Source organism: Canis lupus, chromosome 3 (genome assembly GCF_011100685.1).
Source record: "Canis lupus familiaris isolate Mischka breed German Shepherd chromosome 3, alternate assembly UU_Cfam_GSD_1.0, whole genome shotgun sequence".
Lineage (NCBI taxonomy): Eukaryota > Metazoa > Chordata > Mammalia > Carnivora > Canidae > Canis > Canis lupus.
The window spans coordinates 41244862-41259778 of record NC_049224.1 but is presented as its reverse complement, the minus strand read 5'-3'; the positions used below and the strand labels follow the sequence as shown (position 1 = coordinate 41259778).

The following is a 14917-nucleotide window of genomic DNA, read 5'->3' as shown; positions in this document are numbered from 1 at the left end:
ATTTTACCAATCTTTTAATTTTTATTTATTTTTTATTTTTCTAAGGATTTTACTTATTTATTCATGAGAGACACAGAGAGAGGGAGGGGCAGAGACATAGGCAGAAGGAGAAGCAGGCTCCATGTAGGGATCCCAATGTGGGACTCGATCCCGGGACTCCAGGATCACGCCCTGAGCCAAAGGCAGATGCTTAACCACTGAACCACCCACATTTTACCAATTTGACAAAGCAAAGAGGGTTGGCACAAAAACCATGTGCTTTGTGAAACTTTTGCACCAGGCAAGAGGCCTGAGTTGAGCTTAAATGCCAGTCCAAAGTCCAGCTTCTCTATAAAAGAAAACTAGGCACAGAACCACAAAACAAAAACCATGCACCTCAACTAGGAGCAGAACGGGAGGCCAGAGGTGATATTACATGCTCAAACAATCACAGTATAATGCAAAGTCTCACTAAAATGACTGGAAATAAGAAAGCTTAACTGACGAGCAATCTTCACACAATTCATCTTGGTTGACAACCCAAGAAAATTCACTTCAGAACACAAGTGACAGGGCCAAGGAAGCTGGGGTTAGGAACAGAAATTCTGGTGGATTCCAAGCAATGAACACCCAAATCCATGCTCACAGGTGTTAGTTTCAGCTGCCAAAACCAACCGATCACAAACACTAACCTGTGTGCCTTACTCATGGATGCTTACATTCTGACTGAATTTTCCTTTTCTTTTTTTAAGATTTTATTTACTTATTCATGAGAATACACAGAGAGGAGAGAGAGGGAGAGGGAGAGGGAGAGGGAGAGAGGGAGAGAGAGAGAGAGAGAGAGAGTGAGTCAGAGACACAGGCAGAGGGAGAAGCAGGCCCCACGTAGGGAGCCTGACGTGGGACTTGATCCTGGGTCTCCAGGATCATGCCCTGGGCTGAAGGCGGCGCTAAACCACTGAGCTACCCGGACTGCCCTAAGTTTCCTTTTCTTCCAAGACAAAATAACCTGGGGGAGCCTACATGTACCAGTTGAAAGTATGTGATTTTTTTTTTTTTTTTTTTTTTTTTTACTCCATGAGATGTTCTTAGTGGCCTGCTAAAAATGCCTTCCAGGTAGGACTGTACAGTTTTTCAGACTTCTGGCTTAGTAGCCAGATATTCAGTACTTTGAGCAAGCAGAAGTCACTTAGCAACAACAAGAGAACATGGCATAGAGAGGTACTGTGGTATTAACTGTGTATCACTGCCCCCCACTCATGGGGGTTTCTGCCCCGACCCTGGAGGGTCCAAGCTTGAGAACAGAGCTCCTTACCTTGACTGGCATGGATGTGAGTTGCATCTTCGGACCTGGGGCTCTGGGCGGCTTGCTTGAGGACAGTCACTGTCATTCACCAGCGTTGTGGTCTTATTAACAATCCGTGTGCAGGACACAATGGTTCTCCGTTCCCCTGGAAACCAAACCACAGGCAACTGAGATGCTGTGACTACACACACCTGGAAAGGCCATTCACTGATGCAGATGGAGGAGCATTCAGGTGCCTCTTTTGATCAGTTTTTCATGTGAAGTGACTGTTATAATGCTTTATTGGTTGTTGGAGAAAAAGAACTATAATGTTAAGGATGAGGGTGTGTAAGACATGGCAGGGGCAGCATGGGGCAGGAGGAAGATTTTAGAACAGGATCAGAAAAAGACACCACAGATTAAGTACGTTCTTGGACAGCTTGGGATTCACTGAGGCCAAAGTTATGATTTGGGTCTTTAATTTCCAGCAAAGATTGCCAATCTCTTTATCTTTTCCTTTGATATTTAAAGTCTACAGAGGTTTGGTCTTGATTAATACTCTCACCAGAGAACACGGCTACCTATTACAGAATCACTACTTGCTGGAGAGAAGTGAGAAGCAGGGAGTTTGGTCTAAAGGACACCCAGATGCAATGAAACGCCGGCACACCTGCACCCCGATGTTTCTAGCAGCAATGTCCACAATAGCCAAACCGTGGAAGGAGCCTCGGTGTCCATTGATAGATGAATGGATAAAGAAGATGCAGTTTATGTATACAATGGAATATTACTCAGCCATTAGAAACGACAAATACCCACCATTTGCTTCGACGTGGATGGAACTGGAGGGTATTATGCTGAGTGAAGTAGGTCAATCGGAGAGGGACAAACATTGTATGTTCTCATTCATTTGGGGAATATAAATAATAGTGAAAGGGAATATAAGGGAAGGGAGAAGAAATGTGTGGGAAATATCAGAAAGGGAGACAGAACATAAAGACTCCTAACTCTGGGAAACGAACTAGGGGTGGTGGAAGGGGAGGAGTGCGGGGGGGTGAGGGTGAGTGGGTGACGGGCACTGAGGGGGACACTTGACGGGATGAGCACTGGGTGTTATTCTGTATGTTGGTAAATTGAACACCAATAAAAATTATTTTATTAAAAAATATATATATATAAAAAAATTTAAAAAAAGAAAACTAACAAAAAAAAAAAATAAAGGACACCCAGACCTGCATCATCCAAGTGGGCAGTCTAGAACCAATTTGAGAATTTATTTAGCTGGCCAACTGCTACATGTCCTAAGCATCACCTGCATTTGAGGACCTCACTATCTGGTTACCCCAGATGGGTGTGGCCATTCTCTGGGTATACCCAAAACATTTTACACACAGCTTGGTCATGACTTTGCCATGGAGGTGGATGGTTAGGAGCTAGGAGGGTGGCTTCTGGAGCCAGGCTGTCTGAGTTCAAACTTGGCTCCATCACCAGCCCAGTGATGACAGTATCGACAGCTAGCTGCCATGATTCTGTGCCTCAGTTTCCTCAACCAGGCTGATTTGCTTAACCTCCCTGTGCCTTAGGGTAATACACAACAGAGCCTAGTAGGGGGTTAACATTTCATATTAGCTATATTCTGTTTTTATTATTATTTGGGAAGTATGGCAATACAAGATCAAGAGGATGTCAGGCACAGCTCTTTGAAGCCAAGTTTCCTCATTCAGTCTGTCCCCTGGAGAGTTTGTCCTTTAGGGATACCTCAAAAGTGTGGAGTCCTGAACTATGCTGTCAGCTCTTACTGCCTGCAGCTGCAGCTTTATATGAGTCTAAGAAGCACAGGGCCACCTCAAGCCACACTTCAGCTTTGGCTGCAGGTCTGACAATGGTGAGCTATTGGTTGTCACCTGACAACATGGGAATCCTTGGTGTCACAAAGGAATGCCATTGGGCTGACAGTGACAGCAGCAGAACAGCAGCCTCCCTGCCCCCACCCCCAGCTGAGGGGAGCCTGCTAACTGTGCCATCTGGGCCATGCTTAGTTTTTAGCAAGTTGCCCGAGAGGAAAAGTCTGGCAGTCAGGAATATGGGAGTTGCTAGATTTGGAGGTTGGATGGCTAGTGGCACAGGAGGACAGCTGAAGGACAGGGGGGCTCTCAGGGAGAAGTATAAAATGGGACAACAACAGGGCTGATGGGGGATCCTGAGGCTATACCAGCTGCCAGGGATGCTTGAGGAACGGGCAGAGAACAAGCAGCAAGGGCAGTTAGCCAAGACATGCAGGAGAGGGAAGGAAAGGAATTCACAGGTGACCCTGGCAGTATCTGAAGGCCGAATCACGTTACAGCAGTAATTCCTACCCATTAGCAATGGGACGATTCACTTAAATGGTAAACAATCCTCTACATATTGGATATGTGACAAATATCACCTTGACAGTCAACAACCACATAGAAATGGGTATTGGTTGGGCCATGCCACACTCTCTGGGTTGGCATTCCAGAGTCTGGGTGAACCTTCCATCCTAACTCTGTTCCCACCAGAACCCACCCATCCTGCGTCCCATGTCCCACACCTAGCTGTGTGTCCTGTCAGGGTGACAAAGGGCTGTCCCAAAGGGCTTCTAAGAGTTCAGAATGGCTTCCTACCACTCCCCCTAAGTCCTCTAAATCTCCCAGTAATGAATACAGTGCTTTTTTCTGATACTGATTTTTATAGTATAGCAGTTTCCTCTCTGCAGTGGGCATACGGGCTGATCACTCTATTTTAGAGGTGAGGAAATTTTGGTATAGATCATGTGAGTCATTTGCTAAAAATATGACAGGAAATCACGAAGCCAGGACTCATGCTTGGAATGTTTCACCAGGCTTGTGGGGCTCTCTTTCTTTCCATGGCATCTTGTAGTGGGGTACCTGTGGCAGAGACATCTGGTGGCCCTCCACCAAACAATAACAGGTGAAGGTCTATTCTGTTCATTCCCAGGTCACTCCCCATCACACCTGTGATGTACCTGTACAGTGGCCAGACCTCCACTCAGGGCAGAATCCAAGGGCCCTGAGCTGTAGGCAAAGCAGCTGTGTGGCCACAGCTCCAACAAGTAGGAGTTTGGAAGTCTGCATGAGTATTTTGCAGGGGGAATTGCAGTGGGGCAGGGGGCGGGTGTGTGTGTATGCCTAGGTGGCTTGGTCAGTTAAGTGTCTGCCTTGGGCTCAGGTCATGATCTCAGGGTCCTGGGATTGAGGCTCGCATCAGGCTCCCTGCTCAGTGGGGGAGTTTGCTTCTCCCTCTCCCTCTTCACACCCACCCCCCTCCCAACTCCTGTTCTCTTTCTCAAATAAATAAATGAAATCTTAAAAAAAAATTGCAGTGGGGTGTTAAGTTCCTGTGGAGAGACAGGTGGCATGGCCAGCCTTTCCAATGCCCTGGGAAGAGCGTCTTCCCTTGGCAAGACCCCGCACCCAATGGGTCTCCGACCTCGGATGCTCACCTCCTCCACACTGCACACTGCACCCTTCCCAGCCACTGTGGGTCCAGATGAACAAAGAGTCCTGGGGTTTTTCTGGTTCACTTTGATTTTCAGCAGTGTGGTTGACAGGAACAGTGTACTCGTAATGGATTCCATAATTCTGGTCATGAAATAACAGCACCTGGATCAGCAGTAAAATCAAAGGCCAGTTTGAAATGGAGTGGAAGCTTACAGGCTTGCTGAATTGGCAAGCTAAGCTGCACCGTGGCGGTCTCTCTAGCAGGGTCACCAGGTCTTCTCTGGGTTTCAAAACAGGCTTGGTCTAGGGGCCTTCCCTTATTTCACTCTTGGGTTCCTCAGATACTCAGCTCAGGGGCAGGAGTCTATGTGAACCCTCAGCAGGGAGCTCTGCTCTTTCCCGCCTGAGAGAGGACCAGTTTAGATGAGGGAGGACTCTGTGGGTGGTGAGGGGCGGGGGAGGGGGAGCGGGGAGCAAATTTCTGGGCTCTCACTGCACTTTCCAGAGAGAGCTGCTCCAATTCCGAGAAAATAACCTGTTCCCACATCCTCGGCCAGGGAGCTGCCCTTGTGGGCGAAGAGGACACAAACATGCTGCTTTTACCTAAAAAGGCATCTGAACAGGTGGGGTTATTTTACTCCTTTGAAAATGAACATAACTCTTCAGGCCCCTAGCATCAGCCATTGCTACATGGAAGACAGGCTCAAGGGCAAACACAGCCCACCATACAGGGATCTGGGGGACTTTTGCTGAGGAGTCTTGAGATGCATGAGCCTTCTTGCTGCTGCAGCGGCTATGATGTTGATGCCCTGAGGGTGGCAGAGGCCTGGATCAAGGCATAAAGCTGAGAGTGAAGGGGTGGGGAGCTATCTTGCAGCTTGGGGACCTTTGGGTTTGAAGTCCTGGTGAGTGAGCAGATGGATGGATCTGCACTCTGTTTGGTAATGCATTTACAAGCCCTGTAAGGACAGAGGTGCTCTCCCAGCTTTATTTCTCTAAGTGTAATGGTGCAAAATCAGCCCTCTGATGGGAGCCTGGGTGGAGGTGCTGTGTTCTTAGACTAGACTTGGGACCAGTGGGCACTCCTGGGTTAAGGCAGCCGTCAAGTTCACTTCCAGGCCTGGAGATGCAGCAGGCAACTACAGGCAGCATGTGCTCCACCTGCCTTGACCTGGGGAGGCCCCCATGCTGCTCCCGAGAATCTCCCAGTGCTCCAACTCAAGCCAAGGGCTTGAGTTGCAGGGTGGGGGTGAGGTGCTCAGAGCTGCCTGAAGTACATAAACATCCACTTCTCTAAGAAACAGACTTGTAGTATAACACATTTGGAAAAATGCCTCCAGTTAAAAAAAAAAAAAACCCTCTTTAACAGATCTTTATTATCTCAGTATGGGAAGAAGACTGGTGAATCAAGAATCCATATGAAACCAATTTCATGCAATTTTGCAGCCATGTATAATTTGTGTGTGTGAGTGTATAATTGGTTTCAAATGCAGGTCCCCATGGCTCCATGCGTTCTCCTGACCCTGCAAGCCATGTAGGCACCCCAGTTTGGGGACAATAAGCTTCTATTTAGAGGCAGAGAGGCACCTCTCATTTCTAGACTTAAGACCTTGAAGTAACCACATTTCAAGAGAGACAAGTGGTTAATATCAAAGAGGGTCAGAACTTCAGCTGAGTTTTGTTTATCAGGCATGGTATGAATGAATCCAGGCCCTGCATTTGCTTTAATGGGCTGACGATTCCCTCACAGTTTATGAAAGCTTTGGGCAAAAAAGGCAAATACACCCATCTTAGGATTTGCCAGAGAAACCAGATTCATGCACTCACATGTGACACTGCTACATGGCTTTTATCTTGTCACATGCTTCCTCTTTTAACCCCTTTTAAACCAGGATGGATTTGTTCTAAAGCCATAGAACATAATCTAATCACAGAGGAGTGGCTTAGGTATGGGTTCTTGGGTCCCAGAAATCAAACTTGCAAGGCTACATCTGCCGCAGACTTAGTGGGCCGAATGTGGCATTGACAGGTTTCTGGATGGTTGAAGTCATGCATGGGAACTGGTTCACTTTGCTCTCTCATCAGAGGTTATAGTGGGGGTAGGGCCATCATGCATGATAGTGGCCTGGCTGCCAGTGCTCACAGGCAGAGCTGGTCTTCTCAGGAGATTCCCTGAAAAGTGGTCAGCAACTCTTCTGGGTGTCACCTAACCTAGGATGGCTGCAGGTTGCCAGAGACCACAAATTAATGGAGAAAAAAAAATTTCCAAGGGGAGATTTTGGCAAGCATGGAGGACAAAATGTGCTTTGATTACAGATGCACAAACTGCCATAGAACCTATTCTTTGGAATGAGATGTGGAATCAATAATTATGAGCTATCAGAAGTTAGCCATGAGAACTCCTGGGCCTTAAGAAGGTGTGGTGTTCCTTTCTCTGCAAAGCTTTAATACTCATTAAAATCACCCATGTTAAAGTGGTTTGCATGGTGTCCCCCCACCTGAGACAAGGGGTAAGATAAGGTGCCCCAACTTGGCCTGCCTGCATGGGTTTTGTGCAACTACCCAGGGAGTAAATTTTCCTGTAGAACCCAGTTCTCCTTTTCCTGATTCCCAAATGCTTGGTGCAAAGCCGAGTCTGGAAAAGTTGAGTGATGCTGGTTTGGAATCAGAGTCAACGGTTCATTTCCAAAAGGTAGTTTCCAGTGTGGATACACAGAGTGTGGGGTGGATCTGTGCCATCTGATATAAAAACACAGACTCTGAGTGAGGCTGTCTGCTTAATGGGGCCAAGTCTCCCTGGCTGCCACATGGCCAAGTATTTCCTTCCTGGAGGTGGTTCCTTTTGAAAAAGATGGGAGCTCTGCCCTCTTCGCTCTTCTGCCAGGGTGAAGTCTGGGGAGGGGGAATATTCTCAGGCATGCAGCGAAAGGGATGAGATAAGAGAAGACCTAGTAAGAGAGCGGGGGGTGTGCACATGCACTTGAGCAGCAGGTGGCCAGGTCACCCACCAGAACCCAGGTGATCTCTCCCTGGCACCCCTGGAAAGAAGGGAACTGAAAGACCCCTTGCAACCTCAGGCTTGAGATGAAGGCAAAAGCATGGCAAGTTACCATCAGATGCAGTGGGATTTTGGTTGGTCCCTTGGCAGAAATCTTCTCCCACAGGCCCCTTCTAACGTAGCGCACGGTTGTACCCGCAATCTGGTACTCTCCAGGGAGCTCGATCTTCCAGTCGCTGTTGATGGATCTCTTATTGGTATCTTTCAGGGCTGGAAAGAAAAGGGAACACCATGGAATCAGGGGGAGTCAGTCTGCCTTTTAAGGGGAATCTGGCTGTCCTGAGGGGTGCATCAGAGATGTCCCTCTACAGGGTAAAGGGGGGAGGTCTGCACTGGTTGGTGAGCTTTCTGTATGCTGAGAATGGAAGACTGGCTCACAGGGGGCAAACAGCTCAAGACCTGCAGGACCCTCTGAGAAACCTTGGCACATGGCCTGCCTGTCTCTGGATCAACTTGCCTGGTGGGGGTGTGGAGAGGAGTGCTAGAGGATGGAGACAGACACAGCCCAATCACATTTTACCAGACTTCCAGGGTAAAGGGTCTTCAGCCCAATGTATGCATTCTATTTTAATGTGTCCAAGGCTACAGAGAGGGTTTTGCTGCTTTAGAAAAACTCGTCAATTCGTTTTACTGTTACTTACCTGGGGCTTTGTACAGTTACAGCCTAATCAGCTTCTCTGAAGGATTTGATAGCTCTGTTAGTAAAGGAGACACTCCTCCAAGAAACAGTTGCTGTTCTCCTAAATGGTAGAGTCTGGGAACCTGAGCTGCCCACAGATGGGACAGTAGCGCTCAGACAATGCTGTGAGGGTAGGGCTCCGCAGTCCTCAGGTTCACGCTTTGCTGGCTCACACCTCCACTCCATACAAAACGTGTCAGAAGAGACAAAGTCAGTAGTTTGCTGATCGGCCAGAGCAAGAATCTGGTTTTCCAAATAAGCCATATATTGATTATCTAAGTGCTGACAGTGGCTTTCTTGTGTTCTCTTGCCTAGCAGTCATGGCATTCTCATGAGGAGAGCATTCTACAGTGAAATCCTGTTTTTGTTTTGTTTTGTTATTTAGGAAAGACAAGAACTAAAAGATATTTGGGAGAAGGTCGCAAATGACAATAGGTGGCAACAAGTCTTGTCACTCAAAAAATGCAACTCCAAGGACACCCTGGGTGCAATGCAAGTACAGCTGCAAGTACAGCTGGAGCCCCCAGTAACCCAAATGCTCCCAATTGGGACCCTGCTCAGTCCACAACCAGCGAAATCAGGATCCATCCCATTCCCTCTTCTCTGCCCATTGAGGCCAGAAATAAAACACCCGCATTTAATACCGATTTTGGATAATAAGAGTTGAAACTGAAAAGGGGTTTCTGTTAGCTCTGAATCCATGAGCCCCAAGGCTGGGTTAGGACCTGGTTGGACCTGGTCCCGGTCAGGTCACAGGCAGCTGGGGGACGCTGGGCCTCTGCTTCCTCATCTCTAGGACATTCTGGTCCCAGTGCCTGCTCTTGCCCAGCCAGGCTCTCCTGGCACATGCAGGAGAGATGCATGCTCAGGACTCCTTGCTTCTAGGAACTGCCAAGAGAAACTAGGAAAGAAGTAGGAAAGGTTTCTTTCCAGTAGAGCTACTTCCAGTCAGGGTTTCATATCCAGGGTGGTTGTGCAGAGTGAGTGGTGGAGGATTACAGGACTCCAGGGAAGGCTTAGAAAAGAGAAGGCTCTACGACTTGGAATCAAATGTTTCCCTCCAAGAAATTCTACCTGCTACTGAAATTTCCTGGCTATGAAAAGGAAGTAAGAATGTCGGCCATTTACTCTTCCCAACAATCCTCCAAGGTAAAGCATTATTTTTCCTCTTTTCACAGATGAGGTAAGGAAATGGGGGCACAGAGACGTTAAGTTACCTGCCTAAAATTACGCAGCTACAAAGCGTGGACAACCGGGATGCCTGGGTGGCTCAGCAGCGGTTGAGCATCTGCCTTCAGCCCAGCGTGTGATCCCCGACCAGGGATCAAGTCCTGGGTTAGGCTCCCTGCCAGGAGTCTGCTTCTCTCTCTGCCTGTGTCTCTGCCTCTCTCTGTGTGTCTCTCATAAATAAATAAAATCTTAAAAAAAAAAAAAAAAAAAGAGGGAGAACCTGAATCTAAACAGATTATAACTCTGGCAATTTAAATTGCCATATTCTTTAGGTTACAAGGCTCAATCTTGACTTTTATGACAAAGGTGAAAATGTTCAAGTGTCATGCTTGTTTTCCAAGAGAACACACATTCCATTGTTGCAGGGTCTCACATTCTATATACCCCTTATAAAAATAACAGAACTTGCAGGTTGTTCTTTCTACTTCTTTGTAGGTTTGGAAAATTGTTTCCTGCACACACATATTTAAATTTGGTTCCAGAAATCAGTGCAGGCTGGTGGGGAGTGGCAGGCAGACACAATGGGGGCCAGAGTCCTCAGAGAATGGTCAGGGAAGCACAGGGAGCAGCTGACACATGCCCCTGCCAGTCAGTCCCTCCCGTTTTTCTCAGGGCCTCCTAGCTGGGTATTGAGGACACAGCTCCTGCCCTCGGGGAGCTCAACATTTGGAAGGGAGATGGGTGTGAAAACAGATGAACACAGGACAGTTTCATAGGCTCTGTGGCAGAGGCCCCAGTACATGTGTGCTGGGGGTGGAGGGAGGGTGTGAAGGGACTGGGGTGGATGGGGAAGACTTTCTGGAGGAAAAGCAGATGTGCCCTTGAGGTGAGGTGGCAAGAAAAGCAGGGAGAAGAGGTGGCCTGGGAGAGCATGGCAGGCGTGAACTGTGGATCCTGACCTGGGTGGCCCTGACTGTTCTTCCTGTGTCAGGGCAGTGAAGAGAGGAAAGCATGCTGCTCTGTGTGGAGAAGCAAGTGGGAAGTGAAGGAATTTTTTTTCCCCAGGAGTCTGGCTAGGAAAAGGAGGCAAGATGAAGAGTGACTTTATAGGGTGGCGAAGGACAGAGAAGTTCCACTGTTCTTGTTATTGGGGTGGGGGGTGTGAGCATGTTGAGACCCCACTGTAACTTGGGTTCAGGGAGATGGGTAGAGTTTCTTTAGAGCTGTACGCTCACCACCACCATGCTAGGCCCCACCCCACAGAACCCATTTCCCTCACAAAGACCAGAGGCACTCTAGGGTGGCTGCTCTCCTTGTCACTGGCCACCCACATAGACCAGCTGATTCCCCCCTCAGTGCCCTGGGTTGGGGCCTGGGGTTTAAGAGTTGGGGCCCTGACCCATGGTGTGGCTGCTGTGGATAGTATGTTGGCTGCCTGGCATCTATTTCTCTTTCTTCAAGTACCAACAACTCGAAGTTTCCCCTGGGGATATGTTCTTCTTCTAGTCATGTCGGGCTGACCCCAAATTCACCCCAGCTCCAGGCATGGGCCCATCATTCAACCCTGGACAGTGAGAGTCAGTTCCAAGACTTCCGTTCACCTTGGGAAGAAGCTTTCTTTCCACAGCATTGCCCAGAGACTCGTTGTAAGTCTGGATTACCAATACATGGGAAGAGGCCCCCAGATTAAAGTCAACTGAGAGATGACAGCAGTGCCAGGGTAGAGAGAGAGAGTTTCCCAGGATATCATTTTAAGCTCCTGGCTCTAGCAGGGCCTGAAGCTGATGCTCAACAACTGAGAATTGGGCTTGGCTTTCACATGTGTCTTTCAGAGTTTTGTTTTGTTTTGTTTGTTTTTGTTTTTTAAATACTAACCATGATAGGGGCAGAGCAGGTTGGGAAGGAAGATTACTAGTATGGACTCCTAGGAACCACCCTACTATCCTTAACCACGTAAGCTTTGTACCCTGAGATTTAGAAGGCCTGGGATGCTCCATCTATGCCTTAAACTGTCTCCTGGGCCTCTGCTCCTGGCCAGCACTCATGTTCAGGATGAGGTGGCTCTTTCTTACTCAACCTTGTGTTTGTGTGTTTCCTCAGCCTTTTCTGTAAGGCCCTTTAGGGTGACTCAGTGAATTATACGCTGAGAGCCACCCCACCTCTGTGCCAAAAGTCAAACATCTGGGGGGATCAAGAGTGGGAAGGACTGGAAAAAAGTGCAGGAGGGCGCACCTGGAGGCGATTATAAAACCATCCAGAGAAACAGTGCGTAGAAGTGTGGGGGCCAGCCTGGGGAGCCCTGCTTCTGTCAGCAGAGGTGCCCGCTGTGGCCAAGACAAGGGATGATACAGAGCCAGCTGGGGCTTGGGGTATGTCGGCCTCTGCTCACCAGAGCAGGGTCCTGCTTGTCAGTAGGGAGAGGTGCTGAGAGGGGTAGGTGGAGGAGACATTGCCGGAGGCGGTCTTCAGGATGGGTCTGGGGAGGCCTTGGAGGAATGGGTGTAGTCAAGGAAGATGGGGAGGGGAAGTGACAGTGGAAGTCTGTGGCTGGCCAGCTAGGCCAGAACAAGGTCAGTGGCCGGATGTGGAAAAACACATCAGACAGTGGAGCACTGGCAACCAGCTCTCTAGGGAAAGCAGCCTTGGTTTATAGTGCCTGTTGCTACCCAAGGTGTAAATGCCCCCAGCAGGTGGATTTCAAGCAATCTGCGTGACCTCAGCCAATGCAGAGTTCCTCCAAGCCACACACACCACTGCTGGGGCACCCCACCCTCAAGTTCTGAGAGCGCCTGTCTTTGCTTTGGTGGGCCTGGTCTGGAGCTGCTGACTTGGGGAAGTTTCACACTATCACAGCTTTGGGAGTGTGGGCAGAGCTCTCATGTCCCTACAGAGAATAAACTTTATATGCTCAAGCTCTGCTTGTGGCCACTTCCACGGGTGGCTGCAAGCTTCCATGCCCTGTAGACTCAGCTTTACATCGGCCACTTGGCACCCCTTCTTCAGGACTGTTTGATATGGGTGCCAATCCTTTATGAATTTCTCAGTGGTAGGAAAAGCACAGAGTTCAAAGTAGGAGCTCAGAAATTCTGAGAAGCATGGTGATTGCTTCAAGTCTACTGACTTTGTGTGAGTCATACACTCAGCAAGATGCAAAATTTGCAAAGTGCTGGGATCCAGTGGTGACACTAGAACTTCCTGCTCTAATGGGGATTTAGCACCTGAGATTCATTCAGAAGGGTGGGACAGCCATCTCAGAGAATCTGCTGGAACACTGAGGTCATGATTAGTAGCCAAAACGCAGGTTCAGTGTCCAATGAGAAATCCATGTTGTGGGGCCATGTCAGCTCTAGACAGTGAGAACGCAGACCACAGCCTGGCCCAACTGCAGCAGCCTCCACCCAGAGTGAGCTTCCCTCGGCAGGGTTTGTGACACCTGGTGGGGTGAAAGCTCCCTGGCCCACCTGCAGGAGTCATTTCCAAGGCCTTGTACATAATGCTGTATTCTTATTCTTTTTCTGACAGAAGGTCCCAGAGTTAAGGCTTTGGGTCCTATGAGCTCTTGTCCCTCTTGGTCCTGCGGCCTCATGGCTATAGGCAAGTGCCCTGTGGCTGTAAGCAGGTTGTGTTGAGTTTGCACTTGAAATTAGGATTTTTAGGCCTAGAGATTCAACAAGAGCTATTAAAGTGATTACGAATGCTTTGATTTGATGGGCAAATAATAAAGTGAAGAACAAAGGGAAGTCCTGAGCCACCTGCTTTGGCCTGTGCTGTCTGAAAGTTCTGATTTGCTGGGGAGGAGATTTTCGCTTGCTGGTTCTGTCTGGGTCAGAGGCTGGATGTTTTAAGTCACTGTACAAAATATCACAGTGCCAGCTTTTGTGTATTTGGCTTAGAAGCCATCAGAAGCCTCTCAGCAGCTAGAGAGACTTTTTGCAGGGATGAAGATGGGCACATGCTCTCTCTTGCTACTGTGGCAGAACAAAACCTCCTTAATGGCCTGGAACGAGAGATCAGGTGGCAAATGTCTGCTTCTCTCCTGGGGCCCTTCTCTCTCCCTGTGGATGTCTATACATCGTCCCTGGACTGGCAGTCAAAGTGAGAAGAGGTCATGAGCCATTCTGGGGAGCTGGGGGGGGGGGCGGGGGGGCACAGTTCCTCCTTACAGCCGGCTGGAGATGTGAGAGGTCCGACCCCCACCCATGCCCTCCTCTTGCGTGGCACTGCGCAGAAACTGGGCTTCTTTCTGTCTTTCTCCCCTTGGATTCTGCTAGAAGACTTGACCCGCAGTCAACCTACTTCTAATCCTGGCATCCAGTCAGTTCCTTTTATTTTCACTCGGATTTCTGCCAGTTCTGTTCTTAGCTAGGGATGCAAACTGCAGAGACATTTCCTGTTCCAGGTGGTTTTGAGCAGAAAGCCAGGCAGCGTGGGCTGAAGGTAGGTGGGGTGAAATTCTTCAGGAACTGCTCCCGGCAAATGTGAGAATGATTCAAAGTTACACCGGGGTGACTTCCAAGGCACCCGGCCCCGAGTGGAAACAAGGCTTGTTTGAACTGACTTAGGAACATAGCGAGTGGGGGCTACCTTTGGATTTGCCCTTGCTCACACACCAGGCCCTGGGATACTGGGATTAAAATTCATGAGTAAGATAAGAAGACAAGAGCTGGCTCCAGCACCCCCTGGAGGTGCAGTGCTTCTAGGGGAGTCGTCCTGAGACCCGGAACCAATCTCCTTGGGATGTAGGTTTGCCTCTTTGAAGTCCACACAAAGGAGTAAAAGCAATGGGCAAGTTTAACATGTGTTCGCCAGTGAAAAGTCATCCCCTTCTTGTTGACCTCTGCCTGTGACTGAATGCATCAGAGCAATTCTGGGAGACTGTGTGAATTGCCATGGACCTGGAGGAAATGAGGAGTTTGGACAAGCTATGGAACCCCCAGAACCTCAGTCTCCTTCTCATTGAAACAGGCAAAGCAATACTTTGCGGTACTTTCGGGGGGTGATGACAGGTCGGGTCTGTGAAGCAGGGCACACAGCTCAATGATTGGGAGCCACAAACATATCGATGTTAGTGCCATCTGTATATGTGGCCCACAGACTATAAGAGCTGAGGGGAACTAACAGGAGAGCTAGCCCCCCATGGGCAGCATTCACTAGTTACATGGCCCTAAAACAGGTTCCAGGAAAAAGTCCATTTTTACTAGAGGAATCAGAAGTTGAGCAAACTAAAGGATTCTGATACCCTTCTGTCATTCTTATATGGCCAC

General features: G+C 48.7%; 1 protein-coding gene across 1 annotated transcript in view; it reads right to left on the bottom strand.

The window, feature by feature from the left end:
• Window positions 1–14917, bottom strand: part of ADAMTS17 (ADAM metallopeptidase with thrombospondin type 1 motif 17) — a 338281-nt gene that overhangs the window by 64572 nt on the left and 258792 nt on the right. The window contains exons 17-19 of the mRNA XM_038532673.1: window positions 7857–8014; window positions 4749–4908; window positions 1295–1430 (exon numbers count right to left, since the gene is read on the bottom strand). Coding sequence (XP_038388601.1) covers window positions 1295–1430; window positions 4749–4908; window positions 7857–8014 — 454 coding nt within the window. The remainder of the gene's footprint in view (window positions 1–1294; window positions 1431–4748; window positions 4909–7856; window positions 8015–14917) is intronic.